The sequence below is a fragment of the Sylvia atricapilla genome, chromosome 20 (assembly GCF_009819655.1).
Source record: "Sylvia atricapilla isolate bSylAtr1 chromosome 20, bSylAtr1.pri, whole genome shotgun sequence".
NCBI lineage: Eukaryota > Metazoa > Chordata > Aves > Passeriformes > Sylviidae > Sylvia > Sylvia atricapilla.
Genome location: NC_089159.1, coordinates 6,142,073 through 6,168,137, shown reverse-complemented (window position 1 = coordinate 6,168,137; position 26,065 = coordinate 6,142,073). Strand labels below are relative to the sequence as shown.

General features: G+C 43.8%; 1 protein-coding gene across 1 annotated transcript; it reads left to right on the top strand.

Annotated features, from left to right (window-relative positions):
- Positions 1–1,296: 1,296 nt before the first annotated feature.
- Positions 1,297–26,020, top strand: PITPNA (phosphatidylinositol transfer protein alpha). Its single transcript, XM_066333308.1, has 12 exons — positions 1,297–1,495; positions 6,318–6,348; positions 11,976–12,121; positions 12,673–12,764; positions 16,369–16,376; positions 17,306–17,380; positions 17,746–17,829; positions 18,738–18,815; positions 19,668–19,778; positions 21,315–21,437; positions 22,153–22,222; positions 23,246–26,020. Exons 1-11 carry the CDS (start codon positions 1,476–1,478, stop codon positions 22,198–22,200), a joined length of 816 nt encoding a protein of 271 aa, XP_066189405.1. The 5' UTR covers positions 1,297–1,475; the 3' UTR covers positions 22,201–22,222; positions 23,246–26,020.
- Positions 26,021–26,065: the final 45 nt, after the last annotated feature.

Sequence of the window (26,065 nt, the reverse complement as noted above, 5' to 3'; positions counted from 1 at the left end):
GAAGGAAAATTTAGGTTAGATATTGGGAAGAAATTCTTCTTTATGAGGGTGGGCAGGCCCTGGCACAGGTTGCCCAGAAAAGCTGTGGGTGCCCCATCCTTGTAAGTGTCCAAGGGTGGGTTGGACAGCGCTGGAGCAACCTGGTCTGGTAGAATGTGTCCCTTGCCCATGGCAGGGGTGGAGCAAGATGGTCTTTGGGGTCTCTCCCAAGCCAAACTGTTGTGGTGTGAAATTTAGGTCTACTAAATTTATGGTACAATGTCTTGTACCCCATGCAAACCCCCTTTTTGGTTTTCCCTGAATTATGGGTCCTGTCCATTACTCTGCAACCCTGCCAAGATGACTAGAAAATTCTGGTGGAGAGCCAGAGTGATTGGCAGTCTCTGCCTTCCCCTCCGTTTTTTATGTATAGAATTGTTTTGCTAATTGTCTTTTGTCCTGGGTCACTCCCCCCGTCCTTTGGGATTGGTTCCAGACCTGTATCCTTTCCCTGCCCCCACCCCAGTGCCTAAGGTGAGATCCAGAGGGAAAAGCTCACTTTTTACGTGGGCCACCCGCTGGGTGAAATAAAACCCAGTTGAAACCCACGGTGAAGTCCTTTCTTCCTCGCCATCGCCACGCTTCTGCCTGAGGCCAAGACCCACAGGATGCGAAAGGTACCAAGCTGTACCCTTAAATGCGAGCTCGGTGTAAGAGCTGGCCGGACAGCAGCGCCGGACCCCGCACCAAACCATCCCGAGATTCCAGGGGAACCTGGTGGTGGGCATTGGGCAGACCTCTGGGAGCACCGCAGGGACACTTCTTGGGTACCCCAGTCCCGAGCTGAAACAAGTAACAACCGTGCAGTCTACACCTCTTGAGAGAACCTAAAGAAGCAGCTATAGTTTTAAATGAGTTGATCAGTTGATGCAGAGCAACCTGAGGGCTTTGCCAGCAGACCCTGCCAGCGGCACTGCTGAGAAGACTGCAGCACTGCTGTGGCAAGCCCGGCCTTAAAGCCTTAAAGCTGAGACAGCACCGCGCGGTTAACACCTCATGAGAGAACCTAAAAACCAAAAAAAAAAACCAAAACAAAACACACCAACACCCCCCCACAAAACCACAAAAACCCCACGCATTTTGGTTTAAAATGTCATGGGTGAAGGCGGCAGAAACCCGCCCGGGAGGCGCGCGCTTCCTGAGGCGGCCGGGGGGCGTGGCCAGCAGCATAGGCCCCGCCCCTCCCGGCCCCGCCCCGCGCGCGGCGCGGAGGTGACGCAGCCGTTGCCGCAGAGACGAACCGCCCCGGCCCCCCCCGCCGGCCCGGCCCCCCCGTCCCGGTGCGGCGCGGCTCGGCTCGGCTCGGCTCGGCTCGGCTCGGCTCGGCTCGGCTCGGCTCGGCTCGCCTCGCTCCATCCCGCGCAGCGGCCCCGGGACGCGCCTCCTGTCACCTTCAGCGGCGCTGGCCCGGGCGGGAGGCTCGCGGCGGCGCCGCCATGGTGCTCATCAAGGAATAGTGAGTGCGGGGAGCTCCCCCATCCCGGCCTCCCTTTTGAGCCTCTCCGGTCCCCTCCGTGCGCTGCCGGGGCCTGGCGCGGTGACGGCCGCGGCCGGGCGGCCCGGCTTTGCCCCGCAGTGCGGCCGCGGGGAGGGGAGGGAGGGAGCGGGCAGCGCCGTGAGGGCCGCGGCGGCGCTGGGGGCGGCAGTGAAGGTCACGGCGGGGCGGGGGCCGCGGTGCCGGCGGGACCGGGGCGGCACTCCGGCCTCGGGGGCGGCTGGCCCGCACCGGCTGTGCGGGGTGGGTGCTGCCGCTGCCCCAGGGCTCGGTGCCGGCGCTTTCCGTGCGAGCTCCGAGGGAGGCAGCGGCGTCGTGCCCCCCGCTCCTTGTAACAGAGCCAAGTGTCTGGTTTTGGTTCCCTGCCTCCTTTGGCTGTGTAATCTCCGAGGAGGGACTCCCGAGAATGTCAGAAATGAGGCAGCTCCGAAATAATTTCGTGTGTGGAAGCCTCACCTTGGAGTTGTTGGCCGAGCCTGCGGCTGCCGCGGTTGTCCTGCCCCGTGCTGGGGATGAAGGGGTGGAAAACGGGCTGGACGTGAGGGTGTGTAGCTGTTAGTCACGTTGCTTGTCACAGTCCTTGCTTCAGCAGCTTTGTGCTTGCTAATGTGGAATATACTCCTGCACCGGTGCACTTCGGCTGGGTGTCTTCAGAGCTCTGTGCGTACTCTGCACACTGTGCTTTCCTGAGTTCTTAAGGTTAACTCAAGTGCGTTCCCACCTTAAGTGCATTCCATCGTTTTAAACTTCTTTTGGCTAATGGAAGAGGCTTTCTGTTTATTTTTTCTTTGCCCCCTTGTAAAAGATACCTGTGATCCCTGTGGTAAAGTGGGTTTTCAGGTCTTCTCTTAGACACGTTTACCTACATGACTGTGTCCTCCTTACAGGAATTACTTTGCAAGATTATGGACCATGGTGTGGATTTAAATATTAAAACTATGTTGAGGGTTGTACTGATCCCTGTAGTTCTCTTTAAACTTGATTAACTTTTTTTTTTTTTTCCCCCAATCCTTAAACCCCTGCTATTTTTATCCAGACAATAGGAGTACACAGTTCAGGAGCAGCAGCAGAGCTGCTCCTGGTAACATGAAAACACCATTTACCTTCTCTAGTGTTAAACTGGATAGCAGACAGAAACCTGGGCTAAGTGCTTCGTTTCAGGCGCATCAAAAGATAATTAACTCCTTCTACAACATCTGTTTTGTTGATATTTTCCTATGAATTTACTACTTTCCCTCTTACAGCACCTTGGCTGGGTTATTGTGTATCTTTTTCATGCTTCTGCTCACAATCCCTTTCCCTGTACCACAATAAAGCTCGTTATCAGTCAGCTGTGCTGTAAAGGTGAGAACATATGTACTTTGAATTTTCAGATTTCTGACAGCATGAGCAGTTCATTTTCGTGACTGTCACTCCCAAAAGTCGTTTTGCTCAACATTATTTACCTTACCACCACATACTGGTCTTTCACGCTGCCTGTTTCAGAAACAAGGTGTGAAGTGTAAATGTTAAGAGTAAAGGTTAAAAGACCAGAATTACTACATCGGTTTCCTTTTACGGGTTTCCATTTGTATTTTCAAAAGGATCACTAAAGCTTTTTAGTGTTGCCATTATACTGTTTCTTTTCTCCCCTTTGTTTTGCCCTTAGACGTATGTGGCTCTAAGGACAGTCAAGGTTGCTACTGGACTTTCCAAATGAGCATTTATTTTTTACTTTCTGAGATTCCCAGCCGCCTCTGACAGTTGCACATTGTGAGTTGTGTCACCATATTGGCCCAGATTTAAATTTTCTTGGTGTTTTACATTGAAGTTGCCCAATTTACATCCCATTTGAGACAGTTTTTGATGAAATCTCTTGTTACAGGGAGCAGTTGTTTAAGGCATGTTGAAACCACTTGTTTTGGTGTGAGCTGGCTGTTTGAAGTGCTCTGCTGTTACTGTTTTGCTGTTACTTATGTTAGTTCTGGTTTCGTGCAGGTAATTACTGCCTTCCTACCATAGATGGTAAAAATCTAAATGATCTGTCACTTCATCTCATCTGAGCAGATTATTCTTCCATCTCTGTGACCCCTTGTCACACTCTCCCTAGTAAATCAGATGGGTTTTATTATGTACCCTGTAAAGTATTTTAGGAGCTGATACAGAAATAGAGCAATATAACAAAAACCTGATGTCACTTTTTATTATCAGACAAGTCTGTATCATCATTTCTCTACAGCTTCTTGTCCTGATGATTATGCAGTGGTGGTTTTAACTCTTTCATTTAATGTCCTGTCAGACTTTCAGACTTATCTTGCATTTCTATCCATCCGTGCTGCAGATAAGCTGCATGGATTTCCTTCATTTGTTTGCATTTTTTTGGTGTCAGGGTTTGTAAGTGCTGGCTGGAGTCTTGCTTGCTGTCCTTATTTTGATTTAAACTGCCTCAGAAGACCTTGAGGAGAATCAGAGTGTGGAGACTCAGTTCCCTTTCCTGTGAAGTGACGATAATGCCCCTGACCTTCCCTGCAGCTGTACTTCCCTTTGAGGCAGATTTTAATCTAACAGGGATCTTAAATGTTCCTCATCATTTTCAGGCCAACCCCATCATATAATTTCTCATAAAATGAGCAAGTTCTTGAATCTTTGTTTCCATTGCTGCTCCTGCAAAGCTTTTCCTCAAGATGCTCTTGGGGAGTCTTCCCTCCTCCTCCTTTATCACTTGATACCTGTAAGTGGTTTTCATCCTCACTTTCTTGGTTCACTGGGCTGAACAAACTGTAAACCATTGATCTTGTTTGTCTTTCTGTTTCTCCATTGAACTCTAAGATTGTAATTCAGATTTAGTGTCTTCCAGTTTCCTAAATGGAATTTCATTTGCTTACAGCAATGTTTTACACCAGGTATTTTGAAGAGAAATGTTTTAACTCCACTCCAAAGAAATTGTTTCTTACCTGTTTCTTGGTCTTTCACTTTTAATTTGTCATCCAGCCCCTCTTTTTATTCTTAACTTTTATCCAGTTAACTAACCCAACATCATGCTCAATGGCAAAGTCTACCTGTGAAAATCCCTTTCCTTTTTTTTTTTTATCCTCCCTTGCACCATACTGGTGTTGGTCCTCTTGCCTTTCAGCAGATATTTTCAGGAAACAATATTTAACAGTGAGTGAAACAATTATAGTTCAAGTGGGACATGGATTTCCATGAATTGATCAAATCCCATTTAAAAATTGCTTTTACTTCCTATGTTTGGCAAGGGATGCCATGTCTTCAGTAGACATGACGTAAAGAAGCACACTTGATTTGGTCTTGAAATTTGTTGCCTAATGGTTGCTCTGTTGTAAAACAGTCACTGTTCCTTCTCCATTCACTTTTTTCATCATTTGTGATCTCTAAAACTTTTCCATATCTGAGTCTTTTAGCTGGTTTTTCTCCCAAGCTGAAAGGCCAAGTCTTGACTGCTTTCTTCTCACACAGAAACTTTTCCCCATCTCCAATCATGTTTTTTTAACTTCCTTCACTTGTTCTGTATCCTCTTTGAGATAAGGTAACCAGGACTGTGTGCAATATTCAAGACATTGATATATGGGAGATTATAGTGATATAATTCTCCTTTTGGTGTGTGTGTCTGTGTGCTGTTCCAGTTTCTAATCTTGGGTTTACGTTTTGAACTGCTACTGAGCTGATGTTTCCTGCTGCTTTTTCATAAAGGCACAAGATATTGGCAATAACTAACTTAGGGCTCATTAACCCCGTGTGTTTGGTGAAAATGAATGCCATTAGTGCATTATTCTTTTTTTTTTTTTTTTATTGACACTGAACTTCATTTGCACTTCTCAGTAGTTATTTCTGCAGTACTTTGCAGTCAGCATAAAGTGTTGGTGTCACAAGTAATCTTGCACAACCTGTAATCTTTTGCCCCTATTGCAGTTTATTCTTTTAGTAAAGTGTAAAAAAAAATTTCCATTTTCACCACTATTGCTTTTTCAAAAGCTGTTTATTAATACAGAGGGCATTTTTCCTGATTGTGTCCTAGTTTCTTGGAGACTAATTCCCCAAGAATTGGGAATTCTTCTGCCCATGGTAGCCATATCCATTTCCTGTCTGTTTCTTGCTTTGGTTCCTTGTTCTACATCATCCTTGCTGAAAGCAGAAGTCCAACACAGATCCAGTTTTGGAGAAGACCTTAACAAGCATGTATTTCTGTCAGCTTTAAATTGATTCTTTTCCAAAAAATCTCTGACTTCAGGCAGCTCTTGCTGCGTTGTCCAGTCAGTTGATTCTCAGAAGCATTCAGGAAACCACAAGAAAAAAGCAAATCATTTAAAGCAGTGGCAGCACCTTCCTTTGCAGCTCTGAGAAAGCTTTTCCTCTGCTGTTTCCTGCTGCTTTGGGACATGTGAGCAAATCGTGCAGTGCCTTGTGGCTATTGCAGATCTCTGCAGAATTGCTGAGGCCCACAGAAACCTCCCCAGCAGCTTGCTGAGGAATGAGATGGGAATTGCTGAAAGGATGGAATAAGAGGGATCACCACTGTGTTGCTGCTGTGTAGGTTTGTAGGCCAGTGCAGGTATCACCAGTTGAATTACAGGGTTTTAGGAGAAGGTTGCAATTATGCTCTATCATGGATTGGTTCTCTTGGACGTTGTTATATAAATAGTCTTTGGCCTAAGGAGTACTGGGTGGATGCTGGAATTCTGGGGAGGGGGAGAGAGGAGAGCTGTGCAGCCATGGCTGTGAGGAATGTGGGAATTTTGGGGCTGCAGGGATATTTGCTAATTTCTGTCTCTGTGTTCCCTTCCAGCCGTGTTATCCTGCCTGTGTCTGTGGAGGAGGTAAGTTCTTTGCTTCCTTGCTTCAGGACTGTAAATAAACCTGTGATCAAAGCATGAACAAAAACTGGAAAATGCAAGCTGTCTTCAGGAGCCCCTGTGAGCTGTTACTCATTCACCATCATTTTGACCAAATAATTGTATTAAGTCTGAGGGTGCCAATCATCTCTCTTATAAAATCCTTTCAGATATGCTGATTATAAATCCTGAGTTGTCAGGCTGTCTTCAAGTGCAGTTTTCCTTTTGATTAGTACTATTGTTCTTTTCTATGTTTTTTTTAACATGAAGGGGAAGCTTTAGTACAAATTCAAGTCACCTTTTAAACTGCCTTTTGCTGGAACTCTTTTGTTTTAAACTCTTAGGCAAAGATGAAGAATTACTTGTGACTTAGGAGGCTCATATAGCAAAAGGACCTTTTAAGACCTGTGCTCTTACATACAGAAAATGTATTTTAGCTCTTGAATACAGAAAAGTTTTGTTTTGTTTAGATAAAGCTAAATTGAGAGAAGAAATGTAGTTTATATTGAGCAGGATGATTTTCATCACCAAACAGACCATGGAATAGCTGTGCAGACTCTGGCTATTTCCTCTGATTTGCAGCTTGCCTTTCCTTCCTCCCTCCTGCCTTGAAGACCAGTCTTGCAGAGAATCTAACCATATAAACGTTTGGAATTTTTTAATCTTTATATACTAACAAGGTAGACATTGAAATGAGTGAGTCAACAGCACTTCCAAAGCAGATTCCTTCTTCTGGATGTGGCTTTTTTTTTTCCTTGTGATCCTTGGCTGTAAGCCTTGGGTTTGTGAACTCTGATCAAGGCCTTGTTCTAACTCTTGGGGAGAGCTGTGATAACAGCACTCTTGTTCATTTTTTTTTTTTCCTCTGAATATAGCAGCTGCTGTGGCGTAGACAGTGGTGGGCTGGCTCATGGTAGCACTTTTTTAAGCACATCCCTTTTATAACTCTCACTTCTTTTGACAGAACACAGTTTAGAACTTCATGTAGTGCATTCCTGCAGCCATCAGAGTGGCTAGTAAAGCAAAAGCAGTGTCTTGGTGGAGTTCCTTGTTCCTGTGGCTCAGTCTGCTGTGACAGGTATCAGATGCTGACAGAAAGCCCAGACCTCTGATCAGAGACTGGGTTTAGATGTGTGTTCTGTGTTAGTGCAAGAACAAGGCTGTTAATGCCAGAAATTCTGTCTGTTGCTTGCTCCCTACCTGTAGCTTTTATGCTTTCTGCCTGGATCTGTTTCAAGCAGTTTTAACAGAAGTCAGACTGAAGTATGAGAGGGGAGTTTGGATCTTTTATGGTGTCTGAGTGACACTCCCAAGAGCAAGTGCTTGACAGAGGAAGGAGTAACATGATCAGCTTTATCAAGTAAGCAAAGGATGCAAACTTGCAGGTTAGAGAGAGCTGTGGGTAAATGGCAAGTTGAGCTCAATGGACAGAAAGGACCTTCCTGAATAACAGGAACCCTGCCTTGTAGTGATATGGCTCCTTGGTACCAAGCTGTGTAAATAGAAAGTCAAAGCATCAGCATACAGATTGTTTCTTTGGGGGGGTTAGACTGGATGGAGCCCAACCCAGGGTTTTCCTGAGTTCTCTGATACTGGGATTAGCCTTCATCCAGTTAAAGCGAGTCCCTGGCTGTGCCCTCATCCCTCCCTGGCTGTTCAGAGCCTTGTGTTTAAATTGCCTTTGTGAAAAACCGAGGGTTTGGGCTGTAGGTAAATCTGTCAGTCTCTGGCAGCCTCCTTGTGCAAGGGTGCCCTGGGATTATCTGTTTTGGGAGGTGTGTTGCTCTACTCTGGGTGCAGTGCTTGCCTTGTGGAGAAACCCCCAACCTGGCCAAACTGAATTTCTCCCCAGACTTGTACAATGTCATTGTGTCCCAGACGTGATGTCCCTTTCCAAGGTCTGTTTTTTTTCCTGTGATAGTGCAGATTTCAGGAGCCAGTTCCCTAAGCACAGAGGGTTCAGAGTTCACTTACTTTTGCTTATGTACCTGGGTGTGCTTAAGAAGAAAGGTTCTTTCCAGTATTGACTCAGAGGATGACTGCTGTGCTGTTTATTGCCTCATTCCCCCTTCCTGTGTGCAAAGATGCTGACACATCTGTGAATCACTTGGTCACTGCACTGCTGTCTGTTGTACAAGCCAGCTGTTAAACCTTCATTGCTTTCAAGGATTTCCTTGTGTACAAGACTCTTAAATAAGGCTCAGGAGACTTGTTACTGCTCTTGACTCTGTAGCTGCTCATGAAGCATCTCTGGCTAGCAGGACTTCTGATTTCATTTTTATATGGTTGATTTTTGCTCTAAAGGTTTAAGAGTTCACACCTTCTGCATGCAGATTGTTGGCAAAAGTCTGATGCTGGTGTGTAAGATATGGAATTAAATTATTTGTACATCATGAAAGGCTTGAGAGAGTTTTCTGTGAGGCTCTGTGATATGCCAGGGATTCTGTGTTCAGTCTCCATCCTTAACAAAATGATCTTAACCAATGGTATGGAATTCAAGAGAAAACTAGTGATCAGGAAGGCATTAGGGAGCTGTGACTTAATCAATGCAGAGCTCAGTGCTGCTTAGTTAGCCAAGATGGGAACCAAACAGAGAAGCAAGAGAAGCCCTGGCGATGACTAAAACTCGAAAGCTGGCATGTAGGAGTTAGACTGTAGCAGTCTGTCTTCTGTGTGGAAACCCTGCCAAAATGTGGTCCTGCTCAAGTGCAGGCTGCAAGCTGCACTGCTGTGTTGGTTTAGCCCTTGTCCCACTGTGGGGAGCAAAGGGAATCTTGTTGTTGAGTGTTGGGGGCCAGTCTTTGCTCCCATTCCCTGACCAGCGTCAGGCGCCAGCTTGGGGAGGATGTGTGGACTCGTGTGGGTGTCTCTGCCAGCTGCCACTGAAGTGCTGGTATGGATTAGAGCTGTGTGTACACATTCTGTGCTGCCTCTTTGTTCCTTTCACATGGCAAGGAGCTTGCCAAACACACAGGAATCTTATTAATTGCGTTCAAAGCGGCTTTCAGGAAAACAACTGCTCTTGAAGATGGTTGTGTTGAGATCAGGCCTGCTGGAGGGAGTTTGGTGCAATGAGGATGTTCTCTCAGCTGTGTAAGAGGTGTTTGGCACAGAGCAAGAGGGATGATTTCCTGCAGAAGGGGAGTTTTTTGGAGCCCTCAGGTCTGTCTGGAGTCCAGATTGATAGAGCCAAAATCTTTTTCTCTGTTTACCTTTGCAGGGAGAATGATGTGGGATTTGCTCGCTGGAACAATTTTATTTGGGCCTTTTCTTCTCTTATCAATGCGATTAAAAGCTCAGAAATAACAGGGAAGTTTAAATGGTGAAGATGTTAAACCAAAGGGTTTATCTTCTTAGTGTCTGAACTTTGACCCAAGTACTTGAAAGGGAGAAGGAATGAATGAGAGGCTGTTACTAAGAGGAATTAGTTTGTGCTCCTGGAGCTCTGTCCTGGGACTTGCTGCAAAGCAGTCAAAGCCATTCAGTCCTCCCCTGTAATCCTGTAGTTACCAAACTCATAATAAACTCTGAGTATTTGTGTGACTCTTACTCTGCTAAAGCAACTTTGCTTCTAAGGTTTCACAACTCTCATGTTTTGCTCTTCTGGAGGGAGGTGAGTGTTCTGCTTTGTGTGGGTCATATGTAGGGAGTCAGAAGGAAAGCAGCGTGGTGTATGAAATGTCAGAAGTCAGAGACTTGTCTTGCAGCCCAAAATCCAGACTGAAACCCAACCTGCTGTGACAGTGCAGGAACTGTCCAGCCAAGTGAGGGCTGCTCATGTAACCTGGGCCAGGATCTGCTGGGGAGATCCAGCAGAGCTGCTGCTCTTAGCTTGAAAATGGTCTGATTTTTGTTCTGCCCTGCATTAGCTGAGGTTAGATCACTTAGCCTCATTACTCTGGTTTCCATCTATTCTTCCAGCAGGAATAAATATTTCCTTGGCCTTTGTTGGCACCAGATGGCACAAAGTACCAGAGAGCTTTGGGTACTGTTGTTATTTTGGATACTCTGACAACAGGATTTAACGAGTGTAGAAATCTTCCTTCGTTGCAGAAGATGTTCCATCCCAGTGAAGTATTTCTGGGTTCTCAGCTCTGAGCAGTATTCCACTTTTCCAGGCTTGGTTTCAGAAGTGCTATTCCTGTTTCTGATGCTGAGCCTTATGCTTTGGAAAAGGGAGATGGCCTGAACAGTGTTGTGTTGCTTTGGAGTTATGTTATGGAATTTTGGGGGGGGGTTGGTGGTTCTTTCTTTTTTTCTTTTAGTCATTTCTTTTCTGATGCCAAACACTTTGTGGTTTACCCTTTCAGATTGCCTCCCTGTACTGTTGCTTTTGGCAACAGTTGCTGTTTTGCTCACTTAAGAGTTCTGAAGACTTAACTCTGCTAAGTTAGAACTCTTCTTTCTAATTCAGTGGTTTAGCTTTTTCATCCTCAAACTTTGCTCATCTAACTTTGCTTCAGAGAGACCTGTGTGAATTTTCTTCATTTGATCATGGGTTTTTGTGAGCTCTGCATTCCCTTTTTCAGCTACAAAAGGCAAGAGTGTATTAATCTTTACATCTTCTGCAGAAGAGAATGTTCTCTTAATTTTCTTGATTTTTCCTCTGCTCTGCCCTGAGAAATGTTTGTGAATGCCTCTTATGAAAAAAATTGTGTAGTACCAAGTACTTCAAGTGATTTCTGGGAAATAACGCTGCCAGGTGACTGTGTGAAAGACTGAGAAATTATTTTAGGGTAAGAATTTTACTGTATGCTGAAATTCTGTGCTCTCCCTGGCAGTGGTTTAAGCTTGTGGCTAAGAGGAAGTGTGATACAGAGAAAAAACAACGCAACCCAAACCACAGATAATAGGAAAAATAATAGTGGGAGCAGTGACAACACAGATCAACTGGTCATTTGGGACACAGGCTCAGTTATTCCATTTGGATAAATTTTCAGAATGAAAATTTGCTGTACTTCAGGCTTCATACTCAGTTGTTTGAACTGCACATGGGGGATGCTCATCTTTGACCCTCAGTGGCTCCTAAGCTGTGCCCATTTGACAAGTTTGTTTCTTGAAGCACTTAAATCACGTTGTGCAAGTACCCTTTATCTTTTGTCTCCCTTATGAAGTTTTTCACTCCCTTCCCCCTTCCTCTGCATTATTAAAAAAAGCTTGATGTGAATTTCTTTGGGACTCCTGGATAGCAGCACTGGATGCTTATTGATTCAGGACTGGCAGTGCCTTATTCTCAATTTTTTGGGGACAGCTGTGTGCCAAAAAGAGTGAAACCCAGTGGATTTTGCTGTAGTATGGCTGGGGTCATCTGTGTTTTCTTACTTTCTGATGCTCCTTTCATCTTTCCTGCTTTCTCCTGATTCTGTGTTGGTTTGGAGCTTGAGATTGAAGGATTAAAGGTAACTGCCTTGCTGGCAGTGCTTTCCTCCTAACTACCACTCAAGCTTTCTATCTCAAATGAAATTAAATGAGCTGCTTATCTGCCCATACAAGTGCATGTCCTTTTCTCTGCCCTCTCCCCGGGTAATAAATTTGTCCTTGGCTTCTCCTGGCAAAGTTATTACTTCAGCTGAATTATAGCCATAGTAATAATGTGTCTTTAACTTCTCCAGTATCAAGTGGGGCAGCTGTATTCCGTGGCAGAAGCCAGTAAAAATGAAACTGGTGGAGGTGAAGGAGTGGAAGTCCTGGTGAACGAACCCTACGAGAGGGATGGAGAGCGTGGACAGTACACACACAAGATCTACCACTTACAGAGGTATGGGAACCATTTCATTCCCAGAATTGGGCAACAGGAACCACGGGAAGATACAAAAGGGTTTGCAGCAACTGTAAATCCCATATTATGTAAAGGCTGAAAGGTGCAGAGGTGAGGCAGGAGTATAACAGCACCTGGCAGTGAGCATCACTGGGACACCCACCCTCCCCTGTAAATGTGGCTGTTGTCCCAAGAAAATCTGGCTTTGAGCTTTTCAAAGCAAGTCTCATCCTGCCACCCAGTATTTCCATACTTGAATTTGGCTAAAGAGCAAAACACCTCTTAGATTTCAACCTGCTTTCAGCCTCTTTATTTTGTTTGTTTTTGTTTTTTTTCCAATTTGTTTTCTCTTTCATTATGTAAAGCAGATTTATATTAACATGTCTGGCTTAGTATTTCTGGAACACATTGTAATGGGGTTGGGGAGAGCCCTACCAATTCCAGAATTGCAAATCTCTAGTGTTTGCATTCCAGGTGATGTCCTGCCTATCTCAGTTCTCATTCCATGTAGTCCTTATCAATGCCTTTCTTTCTATTTCCAAATTCTGTAGCAAAGTGCCAACATTTGTGAGAATGCTGGCCCCGGAAGGAGCTCTGAATATACATGAAAAAGCATGGAATGCTTATCCCTACTGCAGAACTGGTGAGTGCCTGAGGAAGGACTCTGGATTCTCTCTTTTTGCTTTCTGGGGGCAGGGGGAAAAGGTAGCGGAGGATATAAGGAAAGATACAACCAGGAGAGAAACTGTTTCAGCTCTTAAATCTTAAATTTCTGTTCTCTGAGCCCTTTGTGTGGTCAGGAAAAGCAAAATACAGTGCTGAGGAGTGGAAAGATCTGCCCTTGTCTGATGTGCTGCTAATGAGTGACCTTCTTCTATGAGAGGAAACGAACAGACCAAGAAATACCTGTTAGTCTTATTAAAACAATAGCCGTGTAGCACTGATGAAATAAATCCATGAGGGGTGATTTTATGTGCTCAAGTTCAGCACAGCCAGGTGGGAAAAAGTGGAAGAGGGGAACAGGGCAGATCTCAGCTGCCTCTTGCTTAGTGCAGGTGAAGGGAGCAAGTGTTAAGTGATGGGTGTTTGCTCACTTGCAGGATCTGAGGTCAGTGAGGGTTGAACAGAGAATGCTGCAGGTGAAGTGAATCCATCTGTAAAAGGCAGGGGTGAGGCTCTGGGAGCTGTGTAAAGTGCTGAAATAGTGTCAGACCCATTTTCTACAGGAGTGGTTAGTATTTGCTTACTGAAATTACCAGCCACGGTGTTTAACAGCTTCTCTGGTCTTCACTGCTGTAAACTGAAAATTTGACTTTGCCTCCAAACTTATGTAGTGGTTTTGGCAGCATTTTATGCTGTTTGTATCTCTGAAGGATACATTTTCTGCTAGTTGGTAGTGGTACAGTTGCTATGGGAATGGGACACTTAAAAATTCCAACTGTTCTTGAAACTCAATATATAAACCCCCCCTTTTTTAACAATTTATTTAAGTGAATTTTAAATGAAGTGTTTTAAAAGAAAGAAAAAGCTCTGCAGTGGGAGAGGATAGTGTTACTTCAGTCTGTGAAATTACGTGCAGCAGTCTCGTAGAATGGATATTTCAAATACAAAATTCAGACACTGTCATCAACTTTAGAATAAATTTTTAATGTCTCACCAAAGATGTGGAAACGAAGTTGTTTGCAACCTTTCTAAGTTTTATGCAGTTTTCTTGCTGCATGTTACTTAAATTAGTTAGTAAATGTCTAGCTTATTTCCATGTTAAGCCCACTGAGCTGATTTAAATGCCTGGCTGTATCGTCCACCTCCTCTTCCTTCTTCACCAATTTCTGAAACAAAGGTATGAAGTTACTTCTTTTATTATTCTTAAGCTGCTTATCCTTCAGTCAATAAAATTCTACTGAAGTGGAAAACAAGGGATACTAAAATCAAGTACAAGATTTAAACACAATCAAAGAAATTTCAGATTTTGATATGCTAGAAATGATAACAAAGCCAAAAAAAAACCCCACTCAACTGTAATAAACAGCAACATAATATGAGATAAAAAGTGCTTTGTTGTGGGGGTTGGAGCAGAAGGCAGTTTTTATGCGGAGGCTGATAAATCTGTTTAGAGAATCTGCCAGCCTGATATGAAGCAAGAGGAGCTTGGAAAAGTTGGTGAAACCTTCTCTTGGCTGGAATTGGGCAGGAGGGGAGAACCCATGGATGTGAGAACCCTTGGATATGTGGGAGAGAACCCTTGGATGTGTTGTGGGGCTGCCTTGGGCGTTACCATTTTCCTTTGGATGCTCTCAGGTGTTTTGGTCAGACGTGAGGAGGCTTGGAAGCCCTGCTGTGAATCTTTGGGCAGCAGAAAATGCTGTGCTGGCTTCGGTCAGATTGTCACTAGAATCTGAAATTGAAGAGCCAGGGTGCCAGCAGGAGCTAAACCTGAGTGCAGGAGTTGCTGGTGCTTCTCCCTGTGCCCTCCTGAGGTGGTGTTGCTGTGCTGTCCCTAGAGCACAGCTTGCTTGTTCACAGAGCCTTCTAAACTGGAATAAAGCAGTGCTTTTACTTAATTGTGCCTTGTGGTATTTTTTTTTTAAATTATATGAGTTTATCCTTCTTACATTTCCCTATATCTCCTCTGAGAAGCTCAATTAATATGCATATTATGGGCCATTATCAAAGTAGTACTAGAAATGGGGGAATTTAAATGCCTAGCTTATAACTTTCTGCAGTTCTGCACACTTCTTTGTGCCATAATATGTTGTTTTTATGTACTTTGAATGGAAGCCTTGCTTAGTTCCTTTGAGAGTATAAACTGTAAGTGAGGTTGTTGTTATTGTATGGTTTCACAACTTCTGCAGTAAAAATGAAATGAGGATTGTCTAATAGTTGTACTTGTGGGCTGGTGCCAAGGGGAACAGTGTTCTTCTTCTCTGCAGTCTGACTTAAATATTAATGTTGCTTAAATGTTTTTAGAAAAGCAATTTGATGTGTGTTCCACTCGGAGTGTAACCATGGCCTGTGGCCAAATGTCAAGAAACTGAGAAGTTATAGCTGCAGTTGAAATGTGTAGGAGTTGCTGCTGTAATGCCTCAAGAAGCAGGTCCTAATTTGTAACATGCTGAGCATTAGAGTTTGAGTGGACATTTCTGAAGAGATTAATTTGTTTCTTTACAAATGAGGAATCTTCCCCACAGGGAAGAAGTTAAGGAGGTGAAGGGACCTGTTTTGAGGCAGCTGTGCAGTCACAGCACACAGTCATGGCAAAGTGAGAAGGCCCTGCTTCATAATTATTGCTGGTTTATTCAGTATTTTCTTGGGACTAGCAGGTAAAAAAACTCATTTCCTTCTTGCAGAAATAATGAAATGTTCTTTGAGATGAAGTTCAGCCTTTGAAAAATTAGCCTCAGCTCTGCCGCCTTGTTCTCTCCCTCCAGCCCAACATGTCAGTCTAAATAATTGGCTTTCTGTAAAATTGCTGTAAAAAGCAATTTTCACATGCCAGGGCTTTAGAGCAGTCCAAGCCCAGCAGTGGGTAATTAAGGCAGCTGGATATGTATGATAGGTGATTTGGGATGGTAACTGTCTCCAGGATGCTGGCTTGGAAACTCAGAAATTGTTACAATACCTTTAAAACCAAATTGCTTCTTAATCAAACCCTGATGTTAGACTTCAGAACAGACCAGAGAACTTCACCTCCAGCTTCAGACTTCCTTCTGCTTGAGTAGAATTGCTCAGGTAGAGCAGATGCTGACTGTTACAGGATCTTTAATTGCTTTTCTGTGTTGAATAATTGAGCCTGGGTGTCCAGGGGGTTCAGTTACCACGAGCAGCAGAGATGCAGAGGGTCTGGTTACTCCAGGCAGAGCTGTACTGGCCTGAAATCCAGCGTGGGTTTCCTTTGGAACTATGGAGAGATTCCTTATCTGCAAGCTGAGAAAGGATTGGTAAAATGCTGTCAGCTGAACATACTTATTCCATCTTCTCATCCAGCTGGCTGCAGGCCAGGGAGCACAAGTGGCAGTGCATAATTAATTGCTGCTCCTCTGGGTTTCTCCCAGGCTGAGAATTTCCAGAGAAGTGTGTGAAGTTAGCTGGGTTTTATCAACTTCCATGTCTTTTCCCTCAGAGGTACCTGGGCAGCTGAAGCTGTCCCTGTTTGGCTGAGAGTGGGAGGAGGGCAATGGTTGCTCTACAGTCTTTTCTCACTAAAGTACTGTGTCTCTTTCTTTCCATGTGTTGATTTCTTGGACCAGTTATTACAGTAAGTACTGCTTTTACTGCTAATCTGTGGAATAATGTCTGAAATGAAGTGTTCTGGGTAGAAGAACAGCTGTGGCTCTTTGACCTGAGCTAAAGGCACTTTGGCTTTTATCATTGTTAAAATCCCATAAATTAAGTGCCCTTGCCAAGTGTGGTGTGTCCTTGTGACCATGGACAGAGATCTGTCTGTGCTCAGCAAAGCTCAGTTTTACAACAGGGGACAAGGCCTTGCCTGGGTGAAGTGAGTAAAAGTCCTGCCATGCTGTCCCCTTGATCCATCTCTTCTGAATTTGATATTTCCATTCAATGTGCTGAGTGTTTCACTGGCCTGTGCTTTTGTTTCTGCTCCCCTGAGGGAGGATAGGGTTGCCTTTGGGAGCCCTTTGCTACTCACAGTAATAGTGAGAAATGGAAAGTTTTTTGCTTACTTGGCAGAACTGTGCTTCTTGTCCCTTCCCTTTGAGTGTCAAAAGCTCTCAGCACATCAGTTTAATATTGTTATTAATTTGAAGAGTTGCATCAAAATATGTACTCAGTGCTAGATCAATAATCTCTGTGGAAAGACAATTTCTGCCTAGCTAACTTATGTTACCCCTTCTAAACTCTAAATAGAGTGGCAGATATTGTCCTTTAAAGAAAAAGCTGTTTATAAACTCCAAATGTTTCACTTAAACAATAGAACTTATGGGTTTTTTTGTGAACAGCTTGTGGTTTATTTAATCTTAAGTAATTAATGATCAATCAATTTTGCTGAAAGTGATGATCTGGTTACAAATAATTCTGAAATTCCCTAAATCAGACCTCAGTCAAATGGAGAGTTCATTCTTTGCATCATTCAATTCTTTGAGTTGACTCTCTTAATGCTTATCTGTGTAATAAGAAGACAAATGATATATCCTAGAATAACAAGAAGCTTTATTTTGATGACAGAATGAGTATATGAAGGATGACTTCCTGATCAAAATTGAAACCTGGCATAAATCAGATCTTGGAACACAAGAGAATGTAAGTGCTTGTGTCGTGTGCTTTACTCATCCCTTGAATGTCACAGTGCTGCTTTCTGTGCTGGGTTAGAGGAGTGCTGTGTGGAGCTGTCTAGTCACCATGTTCCTGCATTTCAAACGTTTGTCTCACTACCAAGGGGAGCCTCCCTTCTGTTGGCTTCTCACATCGACAGAGTAAAATTGACCCCCAAACACTTCTGTGTGAGCACCTTTGCTTCTTTAAAAACTCTCCCACTGTGTGTTTACTTCTCTGTAGGTGGGAAGGGGAGCACTGGGTGTTTGCATTTCCATCTGGCTGTATATTTTCTCGGACTGGGAATGTTCAGTCTCTGAAGCAGCTCTTTGAGTGCTGTTGTTTCCCTGCAGGTCCATAAACTGGAGCCAGAGGTATGGAAGAGCGTAGAAGCCATTTACATAGACATTGCTGATCGGAGCCAAGTACTCCCCAAGGTATGGTGGATGGGTAACAGCTCCCTGGGGGGGAGGCCCTGTGCCCAAAGAGGGGATCATGGACAAACTGTGCTGCCAGGCGTGGTCACAGACAGCAGGACAAGTGAGAGGATGGACAGAGGAGGAAAGGCGTTCCTTAGAACTGCTCATGCAAGCCAGAGGAAAAATTCATTTAAAAACTGTCAGCACTGCATGTAAAATGTGTTGCCTGTGCATGTAACAGTGTATTTCTGCAGCAGTGCAGCTGACTGAAGTGCCTGAATAGCAGGAAATGGCACTCCCCTTTCCATACAGGATCTCTCCTAAACTTCCCCCTTTTTGATGCTGACCTGTGGCTTCACAAGTGTGTCTGGAAATGATGTAGCCAACACTTGGTTCTAAGAATCACTCCTGTTACTGTGAGAAACAAAGGAGTGTTTCTTTACAGGGAAGAAAAATCGACTGTATAAAAATGGAATGTTGGTTGAGTTTCCTGACTTTCAAACAGTATTTGATACCATTTTCATGTTAGTACTGTGAGTCTGACTGCACTTTTCTTCTAGTGAGCAGCATGTGAGCATCACACTGATACAGAGCTGTGAAAAATCCTAGATAGCACAGCTGCTTTCTGTTACAGCAGTGTTGAGCTCCCAAAGAACAAGAGGTTACAGGAAACATATCCCACAGACCTTCTGATAGCCTTACAAAGGTCATATCAGTTTGTTACCACTTCTTCATAGGTCTGGGACACAACACACAGGGGAGATGCATTTCCTTGAAAAGTGTCTGACCTAATGTTGAGGTTTGAAAACAGTGGTTCTTGAGAAGGCAGAGGTTAGTCTTGGCCCAGGAAAAGAAATCCTTTCCGTGAGAGAACATCTGGGTAACAGTAGAATAATTTGTGTTTCATCTTTGTGTCTGTCCAATAGGATTACAAGGCAGAAGAAGATCCAGCAAGGTTTAAATCTGTCAAGACTGGACGTGGACCTCTGGGTCCCAACTGGAAGGTTTGTATTGATGAGTTTAGGAACTGTACTGGGGTTTGGAGCCAAAGATACATCTGGAAAATACAGGAATCCATTCTGCAGAAAGAAATACAGACCTCAGCACTGATTCTGTTCAGATTTTAGAAGAAAGAGCTTGGTACAAAGAGAATAAGTTCCAGAAAATCTCCAGAGCTGTTTGATGCTCAGCACAAGGGTTCATCCAAGAGAATTCAAGTATGAGATAGCTGAGTAATGACCAGCAGTGTTTAACCTTTCACTGAAATCCTTTGAATCTGAAGACATGACAATTGCAGATATAATACCAGTCTTTAAAAGGGACCCTGAGTGGGATTTGGGGAGCTACTGCTGTGCAGGTCTGATTTCTAGCAGGCAAACTTGGCAGAAGCTGAGGTTGATATGATTCACTTGGGAAGAGTGGTTATGGCTCCTGTAATAGGAAATAGGAAACCTTATGGAGTTTTCTTTAAGGCTTTATAATCATGACTTAGATGGATGATATAATCTAATTCCAAAATGTTTTAGATAGGGACTTTATCAAGAGACTTTTAAGGAAGCAAAGTAGCCGTGGTATAACAGTGAAGACACTGAAAGACATAATGTTAATGGAAGAAAAAGTGGACAACAGAGGAGAGGAAGGAATAGTCTGTTCTCAGAATGGAGGGAAAAGCCACCAAGGAAACCAGGGTCTAGTTTCATCATGCCTTGAAAAAGGGTGAGCAAAGGTGTGACAAAACTTGTCAATAAAATACAAGAAAGGTGTAAGGATGCAAGAGGATTGTGGGAAGACTTCTTAGTTAGGACTGAAGGCAGTGGAGACAGAGGCTTAATGTGAATATCTTCGTGTCTTTGCAGAAGGACCTGGGGAAGCAGTCAGATTGTCCGTACATGTGTGCTTACAAGCTGGTAACAGTCAAGTTCAAGTGGTGGGGTCTGCAAAATAAAGTGGAGAACTTTATACAGAAGGTAAGTTCTGTGATGGGGAGAGGTGTGGGAATGGGGCACGTTTCATCACCCACCTGCTGTACAGGCAATGCCTCTGCCTGAAATTCTGCAGTCAGTTAAAGCTGGGTTCAATTCGCTGCTAATCCAAGGGCAGGGCTGGCTGATTGTTCTTTGAATTGGCTATTGAACATTTTCACTCTAATATCTGAAGGTAAATTGCCTGTTTTGTGTTGTTTCATAGGTTAAAATTGCAGTCACTTGGTTGTTGGTTTGTGTGTGACGAGGTGATGCATTTATACTGGAATTACACTGTGTAGGGGCAAAACATTTTTGTGAGGAGATGGCTCCAGCTATTTCATGCTGATCAGCTGAGGATCTTTCTGGCGAGTCTTGGAACTCTAATCACATTTTCCTCTCCTAGTCTTCTGCTTGAAAAACCTGTGTTAAAAAATAAGCAGATGGTGGGAAACTTTATTAACTTAAAACATAAATGGTATCTTGAAAAGAGCTTTTTTTGTGGCAGACTCTGTAACCCGTGAGCTGCAGCAGGATGCTACACCTGAGAATGGTTGTGTGTGGTTTTCCAGGCAGTGCTATGTTCATAAAACTCCTGTGCCTTCAGATCACAGAGACTTCTCAGTGGTTAATATTGATAAACCACAGAGCTGCTTCTGCAAAAGCAATTCTCTGCTGATACAATCTAAAGACAGCTCCAAGGGGGAATGACCATGGTGCTGCAGGATTTCAAATACCTCTGACAAAAGCCCTGAATAAAGCAGTGCCTTCAATCCCTTTCTATTTATGAGTATCTACAGATTTGCCTGTACATACTTGAATCAGAGTATTCAAGCTGCATTTGATGAGATATGAAACCATAATTGGTAAAACTGAAGTGTTCTTCCTTAATTGGGTCTTTCCAAGAGGCATTGTATATCCCTGTCTAATATAACCTTGCCTAGGTTATCTCTTATAAAATGGAAATAAATTGCTCCAAACCTGGAGAAGCTTGTGCACAATAGTCACCTCTGCTGAAAGGTTCCCAGCTGTGAAAAATAAGTCCAGATATTTTTTAGGTCACTGCAAAAGAAAAAAAAAAAAAAGCTAAGGTAGGTGCATGTTAGCCCTTTACACTTCCTAACTTCCAGTTTTTAGCAAGTTAAGGATTTAAAAAATACCTGTTTATCCTTTTTTCTGCACTTCCAGGCCAACTTTCATGTTAGAAGTAAACCCAACTTGGAGCACTTTATTCAGTCAGAACAATACTGTCAAATCAAAGGAAATTCACTAATTCTTTCACTGCAGTGTGCAGACTGCTGTCTAGGTTTGGTGGGGAAAAAAAAGCCATTTCTCTGGGGATTCAAGGCTCTAGATGAGATATTCTGATAAAAGAATACAAATTAGCTATCTCCAGTTTCCAATTGTGGCAGCTAGATGGAAAGGTGGGCGAGGGAGCTGATTCTTCAGTGTACACATCTCTGAAAATCGTTACAATGCCTTGAGCTCCATGGTAATTGCCCTGTGACTAAGCTGGTTTGTGTTTTGTTCCTCCTTTTGCAGCAAGAAAAGCGGCTCTTCACAAACTTCCACCGGCAGCTCTTTTGCTGGCTTGATAAGTGGGTTGATCTGACTATGGAGGACATCCGTAGGATGGAGGAGGAGACCAAGAGACAGCTGGATGAGGTCAGTGGCAAAGCAGGGCAGGTGTGGGTTGTGTGAGAAACTGCTTCTCTCCAGCACAGCAGAGAGGAAAGGCCGCTGCATGTGAATTGTGCTCCTGCTATTTAGGTCATGCTGTGTGTGCTTTGAATGATTGGCCATGAGTCCATCGTGCTGGCATCTCCTCCTGATCATTATGGAATTCTTCTGTTTGTTGTTGAGCCAGTAAATGTATTGAACCACAGGTAATGAGGGGCTGAGTGGCAATGATTCATTTACTGCCTCAATATCATCTGTTTGCTTTTACTCAAAGCTGAAGGGTCGATTTTGTCCTCATTAGTTGCCAGAAACGTGTTGAGTAAAAGGTTTTTTAGCTCTAAGTACCGTAAGCAGGTAGTGGGGGTATGTAACAGGATTCTTAGCCTGAGAAACACATTATTTGGTAATAATGAGAACTTTGTTCCGTGGTTTGTGTCCTGCCCTGCACCCTCCTCTCCCTTCATGCCTCAAGATATTTCATTATAGTTTCATGTACACTCTTGCCCTTTGGATAATGGTTCCAAATCTGTTGCCAACCCACAGCTTTATCAGAAATGATGCCTGCATGTGCATTTCACAATCACTGACTTGAGGTGCTGAGATATAATCGATGTCTTACACATAGGAGGTGTTCCATCCTGATGAATTTTGAGATAACACACGTGAGAATCAGCACTTGAACGCTTGTTTCCTCTTTCAGATGAGAGAAAAAGATCCAGTGAAAGGAATGTCGGCTGCAGATGACTAATATGACTCCTTCCTTGTGCACTGTAGGTATCAAGAGGTTTGACAGAACTCTGTATTGCTCTATTTGGTTTAAAAACCCCAACATTTGTGTGAGAAATGATCCTGCTCATAGCTTCTGACAGGCAAATCTGTGCTATTGACTGTTTTTATAGTGAAGCCGTTTCACTGACAGGTTGATGAGCGAGGTTTACTGCCTCGTTTCAGAGTTATTCTAAAGAAAAGTCTGAGTGAAAAGTGTAAGAAAAATGTGTTAGAATATTCTGTAGATTTTACTGCTATTCTTATTTCTGTAATGCATATGTTACACTTTCCATGACTTGCAGAGAAACTTTTGTCAGTCTCAAAAAAAGTAAGTTAGACATGCAAACCTTTAGAATGCAGTTGGAAATTGAACATTCCAAGCATATTTGTGAGGAATTTATTTTTTCCATTGCTTGTTAGCAGTATTTACTAACGGGCCAAGGCTTGGAGTAACACTTGGGCATTGCAGGAGAAGCAGCAATGACAGTTTTAAAGCTTTTGGCTTGTTTTCCTTCTATTCTGTTAAATATGTCATCAGTTTAGGGGCCGGCTTTGCCAAATTTTTCTTAAACACTGCAAAAATGTGGTATGGTGTCAGAGAAGTAAGAAGGCAAGGAGAAAAAAAAGGATTGTCCATTTATGTTGGGAAGAACAAGTTATTAGGGCAGTAAAATGCCATCCTAGTTATCCTTGGAAGGAATGGGGTGGGGCAGAACCACATCCTCCTGGAATACTGACTGTTTACCTCCGTTTGCCCTCTGTTATCTGCTGGTGGTAAGTGGGGAACACGAGGTGGGGAAGTCTCTGAAGGGCTGTCTTTTGATAGAAATATTTTAACTTTTGAATGCAGCTACAACCACTTGATTTTCTTGTCTCTTATTTCCCCTGGATCAGTGCTGCAGTGTCACCGTGCTTTGTCTGCCTGGCGACAGCGTTGACTCACATTTGCTTCCTCAAGGTTGTCTGACGCTTCCCTTGGCACAAAGTCATCCTGAAACGTTTCCCTGTTTGTCTCTTTGTTTCAGTTTGCAAGACAGTCGTCAGGAAGGCCCAGGGAATCCACACCCTTGACTGACGGACCATCTCTGGATCAAGCCTTTCTCTGTCCAACCGGCAGGCGATTTTAAACCTCCCATAGCTAATTCTAGATGCCCCTTAATATTGTGAGCAAATAGACAGTCTGGTACTAAGCACTCCAATGTTAGCACGTGCATCCCAGGGGGTTTCCTCCTGGGGCCGTGTGACTTAGAGATCGCTGTATTTACAACTCCTCCCTCCTCTTTTTTTCATTGTGTTCAGACCAATTTCCATGTGGCCCTGTTTGATTTCCAAGTGACATTTTTAGCTCAAATAGTCTTGTGATGTGGTGACTTAGAATTTTTTTTTTGGTTTTGTTTTGGTTTTGTTTTTGGGTTGTTTTTTTTTTTTTTTTTCCAAGTGGGATAAACTGCCACCTTTGTTTCTGCCCAGCCCTTCACTGTTCTTTGAATGTCTGTTTGGAGAGGGAAATTGTCCATATTTAAAAGTGCAAAACTCTTCCAGGAAATGTTCTGCTCTCACCCTTGCTCCCGGAGGGAGATATTTAATGACAGGTAACCTGAGTACAAAGTGAGGAGCAGCCAGAGAGTTCTTGGTTTGTGATGAGTTGTGATTTGTAGCTTCTGCAGGGCATTACTTTGTTCTGTCGTAACAAACATGAATTAAAGACTGTCCAGAAGCTGCAGTCAGGCCCTGCACTGGGGCCTTCAGCACTTACATGTTAAATTTCCATTCTAGGGGTCTCTCTGGCCCACGTAGCTCTGTTGTCCTCCAGCTGTGCATGTCAGTCTTACAAAATCTTTCTTGACGTCTGTTGCAACTTCCTGGTTCTTTATTTCTTAAGACTTCCCATAACTTACAAAACTGGAATGGTTTTGAATAATAACAGTGTGATTTTCCCTGGACAAATTGGGATGTTGCAAAGGCTGGTGTGCAAGTGAGGTCTTGGCATCTGGTTCCATCCAGGTGCCCGGGGCGGTGGTTCTGCTCAGCAATAATATTCTTCCCATTGCAAGACTGACTAAAATATCTCCTTTTGTGCTGTAAGAAAAGCAACTTATAAAGACAGGTATATGCAGTTTTCTAGGATATCTGTTGGTTATTATGAATCATAGAGGATACTGTTAATGTAAAGAGCTCTTGTTATTTAATGAACTCAAATATTTACTGTAACTATACTTATGCTGATATCAGCTTTTGACAATCAACTCAGCAGAACAGAATCAAGGAAATTCTGCTTTCTTCAATACATATGAGGAAAAAAAATCCTACTTCTTTGCTTATCCCTGAGGCCCAATGTTTGATTTTTTTTTAAACTCCCCTAGTAGTAATAACTTTATTTTCCACTTCTGTGTTTGGCAGCACTAACATGAAATCTTGTATGCCAAACAGTCGTGGGTGTATCACCACTTTTGAGGAGTCTTTTTAGCATTCTGTAATACACTGACTCCTCCAGCCCTTCCCACTCCTGCAAGCAGGAGATCCTGAAATGATCCCATGCCCTGCTGAACAAGGCTGTGCTGGGATCAGAGCTGTTTCCAGTGTGAGGGAAGATGGGAATGCTCTGGAGGGAGAGGATGGCGTTTGGTTTTTGGGGAGGGGGCAGTTTATCCCTTTATTTTTAGTTTATTTTGCCTTACTCATGTCTAAGTGCAATAAGCTCTGAATTGTACCAGTAACTCTGGCAGGCTCTTCTCAGTGACCTCAGACGGTTCTGTGGGGTTGGGGTGGGGTTTGAGGGGTTTTAGCAATCTCACCAGGAAGAAGTAAAACACGTTTATTGTAAAATAGGTAAAGAAACTAAATTTTAATCTTTGAGGCTATTTGGGACCAGGATGTTTCATGACATGTTGTATAGCTGTTCCAGAAGTATTCTAGGAGTGTAGGCCCCAGTTAAGAGTTCTTTCAGTTTGAAGTATTTTTAACAGAGAATTTATGCACTGACTTCTGTTCGTGTTTGTTGGTTACGTTTTGAGGGATTCTTACACTTGAGGGCAACCTGAGAATACACATAGCACACTTGTTCTTTCAGTTTGTGTTATCCAAGAGGCTTTCCATCTGATGGCACTAATCGCCGTGGAAGCAGATTGTAACATTCCACCATTGCAATCCTTTTTTGATCCTCTGATTTCAGAGTAAGAGCTTTTACACAAAGCTTTCCTGATTAGTGGAAAAACTTGGAGGGAGGGGGAGGAAACTGCAGGAACTTCAGCCTGAATACTCCCCCCTCCGCTCCCTGCCCTTTGTTTTCTGTCCTTCCAATTTGATCCGAAGCGAAAGCATCCCTCAGCCTTTGGATAGACAAATCCTGTAAAGACCCTTCAGTCTCGACGCTTGGTTCCTGCTAGTGAGCATATAGCAAAGATCACGCAGCGTTCCCGTGCCGTATCTTCCATCCGCTTTGGCGAGAACCCCGCGGAGCTGGCGGCTCCCGGCGGGATGGGGTCCATCCAGAGCGGCTGGATGCGCTGGGATTGCTGCTCCCATCCCCGCCGGGTGGGCTGGGGGCTCCGGGGGCAGCCCCTCGCCCCAACCTGCCTCAGGCTGGGTTGCTGACAGGGCTGCTCACCCCTTACATCCCGCACCTCTCTGGGTTCGTCCCGCCGGGTTCTCCGCGCTCTTTTCCTTTGGCGACACACACTTTGTAGAATGGGTTAGGTTATCTCGTCGTTTCTTTAAATGTGAGTTTGTGCCTTTTTTGTCTCCTAAATCTTCCAATACAGGCATATTGGAAACGAAATCTAATAAAATACTAGACAGAGCCTCTCGCCTCCGCTTCCTTTGTTTTGGGGTTTTTGAGGGTTTTT